The sequence below is a fragment of the Anolis carolinensis genome, chromosome 5 (genome assembly GCF_035594765.1).
Source record: "Anolis carolinensis isolate JA03-04 chromosome 5, rAnoCar3.1.pri, whole genome shotgun sequence".
NCBI lineage: Eukaryota > Metazoa > Chordata > Lepidosauria > Squamata > Dactyloidae > Anolis > Anolis carolinensis.
This window is the reverse complement of record NC_085845.1, coordinates 17,395,402-17,412,802: the sequence shown is the minus strand read 5'-3', so window position 1 is coordinate 17,412,802 and position 17,401 is coordinate 17,395,402. Positions and strand designations below refer to the sequence as shown.

The 17,401-nt window shown below is 38.1% G+C and overlaps 1 protein-coding gene across 6 annotated transcripts in view; it reads left to right on the top strand.

Moving 5' to 3' along the window:
- Nucleotides 1-16,790, top strand: part of mapk10 (mitogen-activated protein kinase 10) — a 236,720-nt gene extending 219,930 nt beyond the window's left edge. For 5 of the 6 annotated variants that reach the window (XM_062981826.1, XM_008111016.2, XM_062981825.1 and 2 more), the window contains exon 14: nt 3,181-16,790. In XM_062981826.1, coding sequence (XP_062837896.1) covers nt 3,181-3,323 — 143 coding nt within the window. In that variant the 3' untranslated portion in view covers nt 3,324-16,790. Of the gene's footprint in view, nt 1-3,175 lie in introns of all 6 variants that reach the window. The other variant, XM_062981829.1, reaches the window with a different exon arrangement.
- The last annotated feature ends 611 nt before the right edge of the window (nt 16,791-17,401 follow it).

Genomic DNA, 17,401 nt, shown 5'->3' with positions numbered 1-17,401 from the left:
ATTCCACACTGCTCTCCACCATTTCTAAACACTTAGAATCCATTGAGGGTATGATTTATGATGAAGCTCTCCCCATGATGCAGAGGAATGTCCTGTCAGCTTCATTAGGGAAACATTTGAAACAATCCAAAAAGAAGCAGGCGGGAGACAATGGTCAGAGATACCCTGTTTCCCCGAAAATAAGACATCCCCGAAAAATAAGACCTAGTAGAAGTTTTGCTGAATTGCTAAATATAAGGCCTCCCCCGAAAGTAAGACCTAGTAAAGTTTTTGTTTGGAAGCATGCCCAGCGCCTGCCAAACAAAACATCAGAGCATGCAGGATTGGTAAATGTACATACCAGTTGTACATGGAAATAATGGTAGTAACAAGAAATTCTTGATAGGATTCACAGTTTGTCTGGTTATGCTGATTTGTGATGACAACTACTGTACAGTATATAATAAATGTTCGTTTTTTTGTTCAACAATAAATGTGAATTCTTCTTCATGGAAAAATAAGACATCCCCTGAAAATAAGACCTAGAGCATCTTTGGGAGCAAAAACTAATATAAGACACTGTCTTATTTTCGGGGAAACACAGTAGTCTTCTGGACTCAGGAACCAGGATATGACTGGAGTAAACACCCAAAAATATATAAGGTAGGAGCTGTCAAATTTGCCCAGGTTGAATCTCTTCGGTGACAAGGAGTAAGGGGCATTCCTATGGGCAGTCCCGTACCAAGCATTGACATTTCTCTCTCAAAGTTTTGCTTCATGAGCTTGGCAAGGTAATTTTTTAAATTAATGTAATCATTCAAAATACCAAAATTTCAAAACATCTTTTTTTCCTGTCTGTACTGCTAGCTTTTTAAATCTCAGATTCCTGCAATGGAAAGTACTGAGATCGGAGAAAAGCTGGTATCCCAGAGTGCTCTCTCTTTCATTGTTCCTTCACGCTGCTTTTTCCTGTCTCGCTTCCCCTTGTAAATGCAGGCCAGGAATGCAGGCAGTAACTGGTCATCTTTTGCTGAGTTCTGTAAGCGTCACAAATAAGTTTTCCACATTGTAGTGCTTTTGTAGGAGGAGCTGGGGTGTACTTGGAAAACAGAAGGAAAGAGGGAGCAGTGAGCTTTGGTAAATTCTTCTGCCTCAAGAAATGCTTTGTGATGCAAGAGACAATCCAGGAAAGCCTACTCTCCCACTTCCCAGCTGTACAAGGTCACAATTGTAATGGGTGAATTTCATTGGGTTGCTACAAACACATTCACTCCCTTCATCCATCTCTCTCTTTCATTCAGATCGATGCCTCCTTTCTCCTCCAGAGCAGTAGGATGGGAGGGAGCGAAAAGCCCTAGTATCTCCAGAGTTTTTTTTCCCCCAAAATTTTCTTCTTTTTTTAAAAAAAAAATGAAGTGGGCAGGAACTGCACTTGACTTGCTGGTGTAATTAATCTGAAAGTGGATTATTTCAGGAGAAATGGCAAGAAAGAACAACATGTGATAAGGAATGACAAATGGAACTGCCTACTTTGTAATGCTACAGGACTAAAGGCCATACTATGACCGTCCCCCCACAACCCCTAATGGGATAAGGTCCTAATAAAGGACTCACTTTTTCACCTAACATGGAACATCATTCTTGTTCATATATAGCTATTGCTCTAACAAGTGGGCTTTTATTTATTTATTTATTTATTTATTTATTTTATTTCCAATATTTATATCCTGCCCTTCTCACCCAGAGGGACTCAGGGTGGCTTACAACACTGGCACAATTAGATGCCTATACAAAATCAATCAACAATACATAAAATCAGTTAAAAACTATCAAATACAGTATAAAATTACAATATATAAATTTAAAAAATACGTAAGCTCAGATCAGTTCGTCTGAAAACCTTGTGCTTTATCCATAAGTCATTTACCCAATTCTTGGAGTACAGAATATACAACATACTCATACTTTTCTTTCAGTTGTCTGGGAGGTTTTGTCCTATAAAATATGTTGTTGTGGTTATAAGGGATAGAGCAAAAGCCTGTTAATGAAGCAGTCATGTTCCTTACTGTCTTATATCTTGGGGGAAGAAATGTTATCAGGTGAAGGCACAAAGACCAATAAAGGTAGTGGCTGGTTAGGTGGGAAGGTACCATATCTTTTCTCCATTATAACTAAAGAAAAGTATGAGTTCAACATTTTTACCCCATCTGCAGCCATCTGTGGCTGTAGGATTTGGGGTAAAAGTTAACATGAAATACTCAAGTACAAGAAGATTTAAACATTCACTGATTTCAATCTCATTTTCAAGAACACATAACTTAAACAGTTTTCTCCCTATTGTGACAAAGTCCTTGAAAGTGTTCTTAAGGTCTATAGTCAGTTTAGGACTTAACTTTGTGCAAGAAAGGGGGACAAGGACTCATAATGTTTTTTTAAAAAAATCAAAAATTATTTTATGCACATAAAACAACTTTTTTGGTACAGAAAATAGGATTCCATGCAGAAAATTAACCTTTCTGTGGAGAAAAATTACAATTTAGCATGATTGGATTTCATATAGAAAATCTCAAATACATCTCTCAGCAGCTAGATGGAGAATGTCAGCAGTTAGGAAGCACTCATCATAAAAATTGGAAAATTGATAAATGTTATTTTCATTTCTAATGTGCAAATGCTTTATAGAAAAATGGTAGCTCCAATCAATTGTAGGCATCTTTGAACATATCAAGTACATCAGTTTCATGGGATGATCAATGAATAACCCACTATAGGTCTTCCCAAACAGTATGTACTTACCATCATATGCAGAGGGTGCATCTACATAGAATAAATGCAGTTTGACACCACTTCAACTCTTATGTGTCAATGCTATAAAAACATGGGAGTTGTTTTGCAAAATTTTTATTCTTCTCTGCCAAAGAGTGCTGGTGTTTGCTAAGCTACAGCTTCCAGAATTCCATAGCATTGAGCACTGGTAGTTAAAGTGGTGTAAAACTACATTAATTCAACAGTGTGGGCCAGAGAATCATAGAGTTGGAAGAGACCTCAAGGTATCCAGTCCAATCCATTGCCTGTGTGTGTGTTTGTGTGACATTTTCTTCCAGCAAAATGATATGAGCCAGTTTTGGGTAAGACACATGAATGTATTGTTGAGCCCGGCTTTCAGGTTGAATCACGTGGGTGTTCATTTTCTTAGCACAGGTGCAGCAGTGAACAGCAGCGAAAGCCTCCCTCCATCCTCATCCGTCAATGACATTTCCTCCATGTCCACAGACCAGACCTTGGCATCGGACACTGACAGCAGTTTGGAAGCTTCTGCAGGACCCCTCGGTTGTTGCAGGTGACTAGCCGCCTGCCTGCGAAACCCGACGTTCTTCAGAAGATAATGTAATTTAGTGGGGGGGAAATCATTGTGGTTATAAAAGCATTCAATGATGGCAAGGAAGAGTTACAATTTAGAACACAAAGAGAAAATTTTAAACAAACACAAACACACACGTAACAATTAAACAAGAGAAAACCCTTTCAGCCTGCCTTCTCCTAAAAGAGTTATGTAAATGCAGCTAAGCTCAAATGTATATTTAACTTATAGTTGCTCTGCTTTGGTCTTCTTCCAACGATGCTTACTGCAAAATGAAAAAAGAAAAAAAAAGAGAAAAAAGAGGAAAATGTGTAAAAGAAGCCTTTTTTCATACAAATGCAAATTTTAATGGCTGCAAAACCAGCAACTTGCAACTGTCCTTTTTCACGTTGGCATGACAAGGTGGGCAGTCCCCCTCCCTTTATTTGTATACATGTGTGCCTATCTAACCACTCTCTGTTTCTGTGTTGGGCAATTGAACAGAGAAATGCACATGTATCTCAGTGTACAAATGTGCAGATCTGCATTACATGAAGCTATGTATGCACTTCTGTTTGTACATATATCTAAACATCAGGCATGTACACAACAGACTGCAATGAAGAACTAAACTTCCCGGGTTTCTTTTTCTTTTATGTGCAGATTTCATTTGTGATATAACTTGGAAGTGTACACTCTATTTTCTTGGTCCATGGGTTGTTTCACGTTAGTTTAGCTCTTCAGTCCTGCAGCCTCACTGAACTCAATTGGACTTAACTTCTGAGCAGATAGGTAAACAGATTCAAATTGAAACGTTCAGAATCTTGAATCTTATATTTTTAGTAGTAGTCTGCTGGAAGGAAGATTATAGACAAGGGCTAAGTCAGAGTTCTCTAAGTGGGATGCATTCCGATTTGTTTTCTTAGAATGAGCTGAAACAGAAAAGTATAATGATCTGCCAGAACTATCAGGAGGAAAGCCTGTTGGCAACATGGTTTGTTTGTGGGTCTCTTGGTTGACCAGTGAGGGAAATGTGATGTTGTCAAGAGGAACATTTGGTCTAATCCAACAAGAACCAGCTGATATTCCTAGATCAGGGGAAATTTGTGTAGATGTGTTTCTTAACTGCTTGAGGGTAACTCCATGTTGTTATTATATAAAGGCCTTCAGAAATTGACCATAAATATGAACTGGCATTGACAAATTCAATAAGCCATTCCTGCAGGTAACCTATCATTCCTACTTAAAGTTGGGCCATGCTGACAAGGCAATTTTGAGAGCCTAAATGAAAGACAGACCTTGCAAATGCTCCTTCTTTTTCCTCTGTTCTGAAGGTATACTGGTCTCCTTCCATCCTTCTAGAGCTTATGGCTATGAGATGGACATGAAGGACTACCAACCACTTGGATCAATGTAATGAGGATAGTATAATAGCACAGAAAGGGTATAAGACAAACGGATTTCTTTTCCCAGAGTTGAATAACTTCTTTAGTTCAAATAAAGGACTACTAGATATCTTGGCTAAAAGTTTTTAAAGAAAGAGAGGTACAAAATATTTCACAGTGGTTTAAGTTATTTGTTGGCAAATAATATTCTCATTATAACAATCGTTCTGTGATTATTGAGTGTTACTGTTTCAGCACAAGGTGAGGAAGTCAAATTAAACAAGGTATTGCAGGTTGAGTATCTCTTATCTGAAATGCTTGGGGCCCAAAGTGTTTTGGACTTCAGATTTTTTTTGGAATTCCTGTTATTTCATACATGAACATAATGAGATATTGTGGAGATGGAACCTAAATCTAAACCTGAAATTCATGTATGTTTCAATATCTTATATATCTAGCCTGAAGGAAATTTCACACACATTATTTTAAACAATCTTTTGCATGAAACAATGCTAAGGTACATTGAATCGCCAGAAAAAAGTAACTATCTCAACCACCCATTCAGATTTTTGGAGTAGTTTGGATTTCAGAATTCCACATAAAGGATACTCAATATGTATCAACCGTAGATGCCATGCATATCTGTCTAGCGTAGCAAACAATGAAGGGCTAGAATACCACCCGTGAAGGTACTTGAGGCTGTGATTGGCGTTTCAAAATAACTGTTTGAAACAATTATTTTCTTTGTGAAGATCAATGAGTGTATAGCTGCTTTTGCTTTCACAGTTGTCCTCAATTGCACCTCTTCATTGGGTCAAATAATCTGAAGTTTTCAGGTTTCAGAACTATAGCAACAGGGGTTCTGCATGTGTAGAGCAAACCAGCATTAGTGTATACAGAATCAACTGATTCTTCAACAGCATTGATACATTTAGCATGCAGTGTGATATGACTTCATTTCTTTAGGCACCAGAAAAGGTTAACATTGGATAGCCCCATTGTGACAGGCACTGGTATGTATTTCAAACCATTCAAAGAAAATCCATTTCAGCTGAGGTCACTGGCAGTAGTAGCAAGTGTGTTTGGGAGTAAGAAGGAAGAACATAAGCCATTTATCTCTGTTACTGCACTCTTTAGAGACACTTTTTCCTACTAGTACTCTGCTGGGCCTGTGGTATGTTGGACACATTGTACCAAATCTAGCCATTCTTGATGCACTAAGTAGTCCATTACCACACATACATCTAAGAGCATGGGTGGATTGTATGCTAATTTTAAAAAAATTAGGAATTTCATGAACTTCCCAAAACTGAATTATTTTCCTGGAGTCTAATACCATACTCAAATGGTAGGCAATGTTAAAATAATTTCTTTGGTTAAACAAGACTCCTCTTTTTTTCCAAAACTATTATAAAGACTTTCTTATTTTCTTTTGCCATTCATAACATGACTGAATTTTGTGGACTTTAACTGGTTTATACATAATATAATATTCAAGTGCTAACAATATTCCAAGAAAGTCATCAAATACACACACACTATATAAAATATGCTTAAACCTATTTTCCATTATGTACTGGTCTAAACTATATGTAATTCCTTAGTGAAGGGTAGCCATTCATAAATCTTGAAATGATTTCTGATCATGCAACTTTAACTTCATTTGCTAAATAAGGAGATAGGTAGGTTGATTTTTCTTCTTAAAAAATCAGAACCTTTTTGTTATAGCCGTTTATAGCCGTATGTATAAAAGCAATAAGCAGTATTGTTATTACTGGGAAAATAAGATAAAAATAGCAATATAGGAGGTGATTGACACTGCTTTTTCAAATGGTCGATTTACATGAACTGCATGCAACATCAATTGAAATGGAAGCCACAAAGCAATGGTGCTTGAGATATTGCCCTGTATTCTTTCCAAAAGCCATGAAATGACATTACCTGCATGTGGCATTGCAATCTTAACACAACCCAGTGAAATCCCAGCATACTAGAAATGACAGTACTTAGAAAGGATGCAGTAGTGCAATGGGGAGGCCACAAAGGCAATAAGCAAGAAATGATTTCCTAAGCAATAATGGCATCTGTATATTTTAGCTGTGTATATCCCTGTCCAATATCAGGGGCAATTAAAAAACCTCTTCCAACTATCCACCATTTTGGTGCTGATATCACAGTTGACTGGGAGCCACTTGGAATGGAACATCGTCAAAAGATGTATCCGTTAATTCCCATCAGAAGTTATAATCATAATATTCTAATCATCCAGGTTTGCGCAAGATAGCCAATTACTCAGGACAATGAAATGCCAAGCAGCCTTTGAAGAGTTTTTGAAATCTCTCTCCAGAATGGGTAACTAGGCAACAGAATGGCGGGTGAGAGTCAACCTAAGTTGAAAATGATGTATGTTGGATTTAGACAAAAACAAATACAGGACCATCTGCATCCATCCAGCAAAGGTACTCTTGTGAACATCAGAGGACACTCCCTCTACTAGAGCAGTGAAAAGGGCAATTGGCATTATTAGGAAAGGGATCAGCAACAAAGTAGCCTTTATTATCAAGCTGATATATAAATCTGCCCTCATTATGCGGCCGGACACCACGCACACTTTGGAAAACAAGGATATAATCAAAATTGAGAAAGAGTTGGAAGGATTAGAGGAAGGATTAGAATAGGGTTAGAGGGCTGACCTTTTCTTGTCTTTTGAAATGCTGTGGCAAATGTTCAGCAGCTTAACTTTGAAAGAGAAAGATAATTAGTGTGGGTTTTTAGAGGTGTGTAAAGCCATTAATATTTCTGAGAAAGTGAGTAAAAGAACATTAGTGTTGAAGACCATCCAGTAAAAGCAATTAGCAACTGATTTCAAGCAAGAGAAGGTGGAAGTATTTCAGCACACAATGTTCATTAGCATGGAAATGATTGCTACAGGGTGGCTTTTGAAAGGTCTTAAAGACAATTCATGAAGATAGTCCATAAATGGCTATCCATTTCATTCTGCCTTACATAGGACAGAAAATTGGGGCAAAAGGCAATGGCCATTATGTGAAGAGAGCCAAAAGCTACGTAGTCTCATAAATATGTGTGCCTGCATAATGAAAGTATGCCTTTAAAAACTGAAATATATCACTTTGCTCCAACTCAAGTTATAGGTGATTTGTTCCACATGACAACAGGTGGCCCTAGTTCTGAATTTTTTTCATAAATCACATTGAAAGACTTACCCAAATGGTTTGATGGCTTACTAAAAATATTTTAAAAATAAAACTTTGTGTTGCAGTCAGGATTTATCTATCTGCCTTGGCAAAGTTGCCTAATATCACATCAGTATTTAATTGCTGTTTCATTATACTTCTGTTTTGCTACCTTCCTGACTGAAACAAAGTTGCATATTAAACGACTAACAAACATTTTGTCCTCTATTCTGACTTCATAGTAAGCTAATGCGGTTTTCTACCAGGGCAGTCTTATAAACAAGACACCTACATGTGTCTCATTTAATGATGGATGGATGACATGTAACTTGACATATGTGCAAGTGAAAAAAGCTTGGTGTTCTTTGTAGATCAGAAGTCACCACTAGGGCAGAAAACATTGTTGCGATGTGGTGGCTAATGCAGTCTCAAGTTGCCTTAGCAGCAGAAGTCCAATGTCAGGATCTAGAAAAATAATGATATCATATTTCTCAAGCTCACAGAATAGTATAGTATATAAAGGATATTGACAGACTAAAATGTGTCCAGAGGATGAAGATGGTGAGAGTAGGAGAGATCAAGTCCTATGAAGAAATTGTGCCATTTCCCTTGGAGATGATTAAGGCAATCTTTGAAGAGCTATCAGATAATGGAGCAAAGTTATTTTCTTTTTGCTTTGCAGCAGGGGTAGGCAACCTGAGGCTCTTCAGATGTTGAACTGCAGCTTCCATCAACGTTCACCATTGGTTATTCTGAAAAGACCCAACAAGGGGTTCAGAGCAACAATATCTGCATGGCCTTGCTCATTTCTGCTCCAGATGGCATGAACCAATAGGTTTAAATTATAAGAAAAAGGACTTAGGATAAATATTAAAAACTTCCTGTTAGTACAAGTTGTTGGGCAAAGAAATGTGTTGCCTACAAAAATGACGGACTCTAATAAAAAATAAAAAATGAATTTTCCATTTAAAACGTGACAGCCCTCATTAGCACTAAAGTTTCTTATGACACTGACATGCTAACCACAAGTGGAAATATTAAGGTTATATATGAAAAGTATAAAAGCAGTATAAAATGGCTGCTGTGACATACATTTTCTACATTTCAGTTTCACATGATAAGCCAAGATCTGTTTCTGCAAAGAAATGGCAACCCTGGATGGTAACCTGAACCTTGCTGCAATTGTTCATCCAAATGGGGATTACTCCCAGAAGACAGGGCAAGCATAACAAATGGGGTGCGATGAGTGTCACAATAGCAACATAGAACATTCTGGAGACAGGCAACACATCCAACTCCAAATAAATATTTTTAGGCTTACAAACATTATTTTTCAAAATGTTACTAAGTATTCTCAGGGCCTTTAACTTTTCCCTCAGTAGATACCTCCAAATTCGCCTTCAGTTTTGTCTGAGATGGAATTTTATGACTACTTATGGTTATGCAGCTCCACTCTTTCTTTGATGTAGATTATATTAACATTCTGTAAATGTCAGATGTTAGAATCAGATTTTTTGAGCATGAACGAGTTCACGGAAGTGACTTCCCCATCCTCTCCTTTTACAGTGGCCTCATAATCCCTTTAAACTGTTATACATAAGGCCAAGAGACCGTGCTGGATGGAGTGAGCTGTGGGTATAGGGACTTTCTGCTAAGAGAAGAGAAGTCCTGGATCCAGCCCAATAAGTCTGTAGCTACTCTGCTCAAAGAGCCATTACTCTGATATGGCTTCCAGACAGCATCTTTTGTATTATCCTGGACAATCCAGATCCAACAGTGGACTGTTTGTAGACATGCAAAAGGATCTTGAGATTAACTGAGAGAAAACTTTCAAAATGGCCATGTTAGTTCAAAATTTCAATATGTAAAAGGATCTTTAATCACTTTAAAGACTGTGAGAATTAAGCTGATACCATAAACTTCCATAGTCCAAGTCTAAGTCTTCAGGTGCACATACTGAAATGCCTACAGATAGACCTTTGTAGGCACACTGTGTGTGTGAATACCCTTAGTAATGCAAGACATGTTGATATGGTGATGAGGTGATAAATGCAAGTATGGTCATTTGTGGGCATAGACAGGAGGGACTATGTTGCCTAAAGCCTAGAGCCATATGAATGCCAGAGAGAGTTATTGAAATGCAGTGTGATACCAGAAAGGAGATGTGATAAACTGGTGACAGCTCTCCTGAGGCTGCAGTGTTGTAATAGTGCCAAGAAATCATTGTTTAGTCCACTGTTGATCGACTGGAAATTGTGGATGTATTCCAATTCTGCTGTTTCTCTTTCCAATCTTCCTTTGTAGTTTTTTTGTTCAAGGACAGCTGTTCTGAGGTCGGAGGTGGAAGGTCTAGGAATCCTTTGACATACTGAGATAAAGAAGTTGGCAGCATAAGCTCTCATGGACTTTGACTTCATCAAATGATACTGTTCCAGATTAACATGTCTATCTCTTTGAATTCTGATAGTATACATGTTCACCTCACCATTTTCTTTTGGCCAACTCAGTGCAGTTCAGGATACAATTGCCCCAGAATGATTTGTAACAGCTACCGTAACTTTTTTTCTTTTGTTCTGAGGTTTGCCAGATTGAATTGGGAATAACAAAGAAAAGCCCACACTGATAGAGCTACCAGCAGATTATAAGTAATTCACTGGACATTGTCACCACTACCATTGCCATCATTTTATTTTAAGTGATTTGACTTGGTGGACTCAGTGAAAGCTACATATTTTTCATAGCATTTGTTTTGATCTCCTCAGGGCCTATCACATTTTTAGTTACTATAAAAGGTAAAGGTTTCCCCTGATGTTAAGTCCAGTCATGTCTGACTCTGGGGGTTGGTGCTCATCTCCATTTCTAAGCTGAAGAGCCGGCGTTGTCCGTAGACACCTCCTACGTCATGTGGCTGGCATGACTGCATGGAGCGCTGTTACCTTCCTGCCGGAGCGGTACCTATTGATCTACTCACATTGGCATATTTTCGAACTGCTAGGTTGGCAGAAGCTGGAGCTAACAGTGGCCGCTCACGCCGCTCCCGGGGTTTGAACCTGGGACCTTTCGGTCTGCAAGTTCAGCAGCTCAGTGCTTTAACACACTTTGCCACCGGGGCTCCATTTTAGTTACTATATAATTGATAAAAATCTACTATACATAAATTCCACTGGTGTCTGAAATATATTTACAATGCTCAGGTAGCCTGTTAATCAGGTATGGTAAGCACATGTTTGCTAAGCCTCTAAATCTAGGATATCTCTGCTAAATAACTTAATAGGTCGATCTTGTTAAGGGAGAACAGGACAGGGCAATATGTGGCAATATGTTCTGACTTGCACCATTGTTCCTTATTCATATGCTGGTGATTCCACCTTTAAGGCTGTTGTGAAATGGTTGTATCCTGACTGTGGTTATGTAACTTGAGTAATGCTGGCATAATAACCATGGAAATGGTAGTCCTTTCAGGCATTGCATCCATATGCATCTAGCACAATTGGATGCCAGGGTTGGGGGTGGGGGGGCAGGGAGTTCTATTGCTTATTCCACAGTAGGAACATGAATTGGCATGTTCCATATTCTGCAATACTTTCTAGAGTGGTGCAACCCAGTGTAGCAGTGGAATAGCACAATCACAGCACATCAATGCTGATGTAACTTAATGCTACACAACTATATTACTATATCTTGACCTCTTAGTGAATTACCAAAAACCACCCAAAAGCAGTTTTCCCTTAAATGTAAAGCCATTATTGCAAACTATCTGGATTTTGTTTCAGAACTCAGGACATTTATTGTTTTGGGCTGCAATTTATAGGACCCCCCAGCCAGCTCTGGTTTAGATCTGCTCTACAATTGTATAAGGCACCAAGTCTCTGCTTGTAGAGGGGAAGGCAATTGTATCTTTGGCTCCTGAATATTGTGTTCAGGTAGCCTGTGTGGGAACAGAGATACTATAAAAATGTCTTTTGGGTATATGTCTCATACATACCAGGTGAGATCTGCCATGTGTCACCTCAAACTACAGTTAGATTCGCATAATTAAATGCTTCACTTTACAGAAATATAATAGCAAAACATGCATATAGAAAGCTACTTCTTAGAAAATTAATATAATAGTAACAATTTCATATAACGATCAGGGAGATGTATGTTCAGTGGGGCTTAATCCCTGGGTTTTTTTTATCTTGTCAGAAGCGACTTAAGGCAAGTCACTTCTGCTGTGAGAGAATTGGCAGTCTACAGAGACGTTGCCCAGGGGACACCCGGTTGTGTTACCATCCTGCTGGGAGGCTTCTCTCATGTCCCCGCAACCTAAAGCTGACAGATGGGAGCTCAACCCATCTCATGGATTTGAACTGGCAACCTTCAGGTCAGCAACCCAACCCTCAGGCCAGCAGTTCAGCTGGGACGAAGGTTTAAAATTGAAATCTCTGGTATGTTTATGTAAGATTGCATCCTAAATTAGAATTTAACTCATTAAGTGGAAGATCAGTGAATGAAAATGAGGTTGAGCATAGAATTGCAGAATCCCCAGTGGCAATGCTGGCCAAGAGTTATTGCAATAGTATTCTCCGAAAATCAGATTTCCAAGTTTTGAAAAGACACAATGAAAGACAATATTTATCATGTGCACAGAAAGGGATGTTGATTTTTTTTTAGTAATCATACATCATCTAACATTCAGTCTTATCCCCCAGTTTCACTAAAATGGTATAGAAGCTCTGCAGTCTGTAATATCTGACTTTGTGGTTATATATCATGTAGACAGGGATGGAGACCAAGGGCATCAAGAGTAATGTTTTTATATAGATAGTTTGGGAAAACATACTGGCTTGCTTTTAAAAACTGATTCTTTGTACCTTAGTGTTGTTTCAAAGCCCTTAATTTTATTAGATCTGAGCAAATGTTTAGTGATTTTGTGCTCTTCTAAATTCAATCTGAATTTTCTTTTTTACACAAGAAATTGTAGAACCTGGAAGAGAACTGAATGTGCTCACACCCACATGTTGTTAAGATTCCCATAATGTCTAATAATTTGTTTGAGGGAATTGTGATGGAAATGTAAGAGTATAAGGAAGAAGATGGGGGAGAACTTGAAAGGGAGCAAAGATATAACTAAACTACAGGAAATTTCATTGAGGGATAGAATTCTTATGATGTGGTCCATGTCTCCATCTCTGGGTAGGGGGTGGGATGGAAAGAGCATTGTCTTTTTTTCCCACTGATTAAGTGGAGAAACATTTTTTTTTCTTATAACACACTAGATATCATTTCCCAAAACGTATGCTTGCCAAATGGAATATGGTTCATTTTTGCATTGTTCCAGTGAAAAATGATAGTCTAGGCAGCATAGCATTTTTACATGCATTAGCTCAACAGAACCAAACTGAAGAAGGTGAAAATGCAGAACTTTTATCTGGGACATCAGTTGAGAATGGCAGGGTGAACCCTTTGAAATTATGGAACTATAGTGCTATGGTTCCACTTTAGCTGCCATGGTTCAGTCTTATGGGCTCTTGGGGTTTGCAGTTTGGGGAAGATTATTTAAAATTCACATCTAGAGCACTCAATTATTCACTGAAATGAGAGCAGCGGTTCCCAATCTTTTTTGAGTCATGACCCCCTTTTATAAAGGCAAAGTGACCTTGACCCTGATACATTAAAATAGATGTTTTAATAATGTAAATTAAAACATATCAAAAATAGATTTTTAGTATAATACAATTAAAAATGAACTTACAATGTATTTAATGCGATGGTTGAAATTGTAACTCCTTAACAAGCTTAAAAATTCAAAATCAAACTGCACATGAACCTGGACTTCATAGCAAGCTAACCTGACAAACAAAAGACACATTTTTTTGTTTTCCCTTTGTAAAATGTTCATAGCTCACCACTGTCTGACAACCACAAAGAAAACCCTTCACAACCCCATTTGGGTTTGCAACCCATGGATTGGGAATCACTGTCCTACAAGTACTTCATTTGTACACCTAGTTTGGTCCAAAAAGCTTATTTGAGTGTGTCCTTTCAGAACAAAATGTGGAACGCATACTGAAGTTAAGATGATTCTCTTCATATGACTGTGCAAACCAGACAATGAAAAAAAGCTAATAGGAAGTAAAACAACTTATTTGTGATGGGTTGTTGGAGAAGAGTTCTTCAAATACCGTGAATGTCAAATATGATGGACTGCTAAAAAGACAAATAAATGACTCTCCCTTCAAACCAAGGTGACTTTTAAAGTCTATAATACTTTGGCCATATCATGAGAATAGATAGCTCACTAGAAAAGATTATAATGCTTGGGAAATTAAGAACAATATTAAAAAGAGAATGAGTGCATTGAAGTTGGATAGTGAAAAAAGCCACAGCCTTTGTAAGGCCTGAGAGGGGCTGTGGGTGACAGGATGACCTGGAGGCTAGGTCTTCATAAATTTGTCGTAAGTTGAAGTGACTTGTAGGTAGGTAACAAACACTGAACACCACCTGTCAATATCCAATTCTGCTGCTATTAGCACCATGTCTGAATCCTAGCCCTCAGACAGATAGGATCTTCTGTTGCCAAAAGTGTATAAAAACAAAAAACATTTATAGATATTAAACATATCAGATTAGATTATTTATTGCATTTAAAACATCATGCACCTGCTTTCACTCTCCTCTCAAACTAACTCAAACCAGATATATATGAAACCCCTTAGACAAGCTGTCATTCTAGCCCTGATCTAACTCCTGTCTAGCTGAATTCCAAACTATCATTCACCAACCAGAAGCAAAACTAGAAACAATATCTAGTTCAATAATTTCAAATATTTCGGATAGTTTTATGACCAAGAATCCCCTTACAGTCACAAATGCTATAATTTTTGCCAACATTTTCAATGCCACATAGAGGCCAGAGCAGCGGAGTTATAAAAGCACAAATGTGAATTTTAAATGGCATAGATAGGTATTGCAAAAAGTATTTTTGTGTGTATGGAAATAACTTTGTTATTTGAGGTAAGGGTTTATTATTTCACTCCCTAAACAATCTGTCTACTCAAACTTGCATGGCTGGATGACTTCACAATTTGCTTTTGCATTCCCTTGGGACTATAAAAAGGAAATGGGGACCCTCATCCAGTTATACAGCAGTTGTGTATGAAAAGGTGATGCATGTTATTAGTAGTGCAAAAAGGTGTGTGGGCATGTGTGTTGCAATATGTCTGCTCATCACATGCGAGCATCTGCTGTGTTCCTGGATGTCTCCTGCTAGAACTGAGTGTATGAATGTGATCATTTCTAAACTTGCCCCTTTCCCCCCCAAAAAAAAGAAACATGGAAGCTTCTTAATACAATGATGCACAGTGTATAGACAGAGGAAGCACAGCTACACAACTGTGGCATCTGCAAAAGAGCTGGGAGCTGCTTTTTGATGTCACAATTTCTATTGGCCAAAGTGGACAGGAGATTAATGGAATTGTAGTTTAGAAAAGTAGGCTTTGATCTGAAAACATTTTTGGAGCCCTGTTTGAAAACATTATACAGAAATGTGATACCCACAACTACATCAGAACAAGTATAGCAGACGGCTTACTCCAGCAATGCAGGGATATGGTTTAGTTCAAATGTTTTGAGTCGTGGTATTTTTGTTAATAGAACAGCCTTTCTAGCTTGATCCAGTTGTACTGACTGAGTGTAAGCTAGCTTTAGCATGATACAGCACAAGATTTGCATCTAACCCCTACCCCATAAGGTTGAGTTACTAGCAAGTCATGTTTGTAACAGAAGTAAGAACAAAACAGATTTCCCAAATATTAGCTATTGTTGAATTATGTCAATGTAAAGGGCTGCAAAATGGTGTTTCTGAGAAAATAAGACCCATTACATCCAACCAGTTGAGCAGGGTTGAGCATTTCTCTTAGCACGTTACATAGTGTGTAAATAATTGTACCAATTCGCTGCTTTTCTCTTTGTAACTTATCTATAAGGATCCATCACTCTTTCTGGGTTTTTTTCCGGGAGGCACCATATGCCCCCCGTGGTGTACCTTTCTGGTCCTTACCTCTGTTGGTGATCAGCCAATGAGGAAAGGGCTCAGAGGGTTCAATGTGTATATAAAGAATTATGTATATTTAGTAAATTGAGTAAGTGGGACTTATGGCCAGTAATATGTTTTGCAACAATGGTACCAGGACCTCCAAACCCAACTAGCAAAACCAAACTGTTCACCTTGCCATGCCCATCCTGTAATAAGACCTAAGTTGCACCTGCCTGTAGTTCTGCATGATTGGACTTCCAAATATAATTCACAATGACCAGGAGTGTAACCTCTCAGTGTTGATAAAAGTAGTTTTTATATCTCTCTCTACATATATATATATATATACATATATATACAGAGAAAACCAAACACACACAAAATAAGAGCCACTGTTCCGCATCAAGACTGGAAGAGGAGAAAGTGTCCAACTTCATTGCAAAGTCTTAGTTTTTGAACATAATAAATCACAAACCAGTGAATAGGGACTAACTGACAAATGCGACATTTGATAAGGAAATGAGCATTGTTATGTTTTGTTTACTTCAGCCATTTTACTTTTTACCTTTCATTGTTTCCTGTGGGTGGTAGGAGGGGAATGGAGGGGTCTTGGCTTTGTTCATCAACCTTTTGTGGATCAATGTTGAGTCGATGCATTCTAACTTCTGTTTGTTTTGAGTTATTAAAAGCAGAAGGGAATCTATGTTCCCCTTTGTGCCAAAAAAAAGAAAAAAATATCTCTTTGGAGTTCTTGTCGAAATACTTTGTGTTGTCTTGATTCATTTGGGATATGTTCCATCCAGAAAAATGTTTCTAAACAGCTATGTTCAACAGAGATATAAAAATATCTTGATATTAAAACCTTAGACCAAGAGGTGGGTCCAGTTATTCTGTCATGACTATGAAACAGGGAGGAGGGTCACTGGTGTTGTTTCTTAAATGTGAACATATTGAAGATCACTTATATTGATAACATGTGCTGTCTCCCTACTAATACAGGTCATCTATCATAGTTACTATGGTCAATTTGTCCTATATTGACTAGCTTTCTCAAGGCTTACCCAGTATGTGAATGCTATGTGAAGACACTCAGTTTAATTCTGGAGCCATATTCATAGTATGGTTGAACCTACAAAAGCTTATGCTCTGCTGACACAGCCTTCAAGAACCTTGGTGCACCACTATCTATATATTAAAGGGTAATGAAATTTCGGCCTAGGACAAAACTACACATCCCAGAAACACTAAACTTGGCAGCACAACCCCTCATCCATGCCTCTACGTTCATACAACAAAAAGAAAAGAAAAATAAAGTCCTAATTAGAGGGAGAGGAATAATTGTTTTTATCCAATTGCTGCCAGTTAGAAGGCTAAGCTCTGCCCACTTGGTCTCCTAGCAACCCACTCAGCCCAGGGGACAGGCAGAGTTAGGCCTCGCTTAGGCCTCTTCCACACTGCCTATAAAATACAGATTATCTTATTT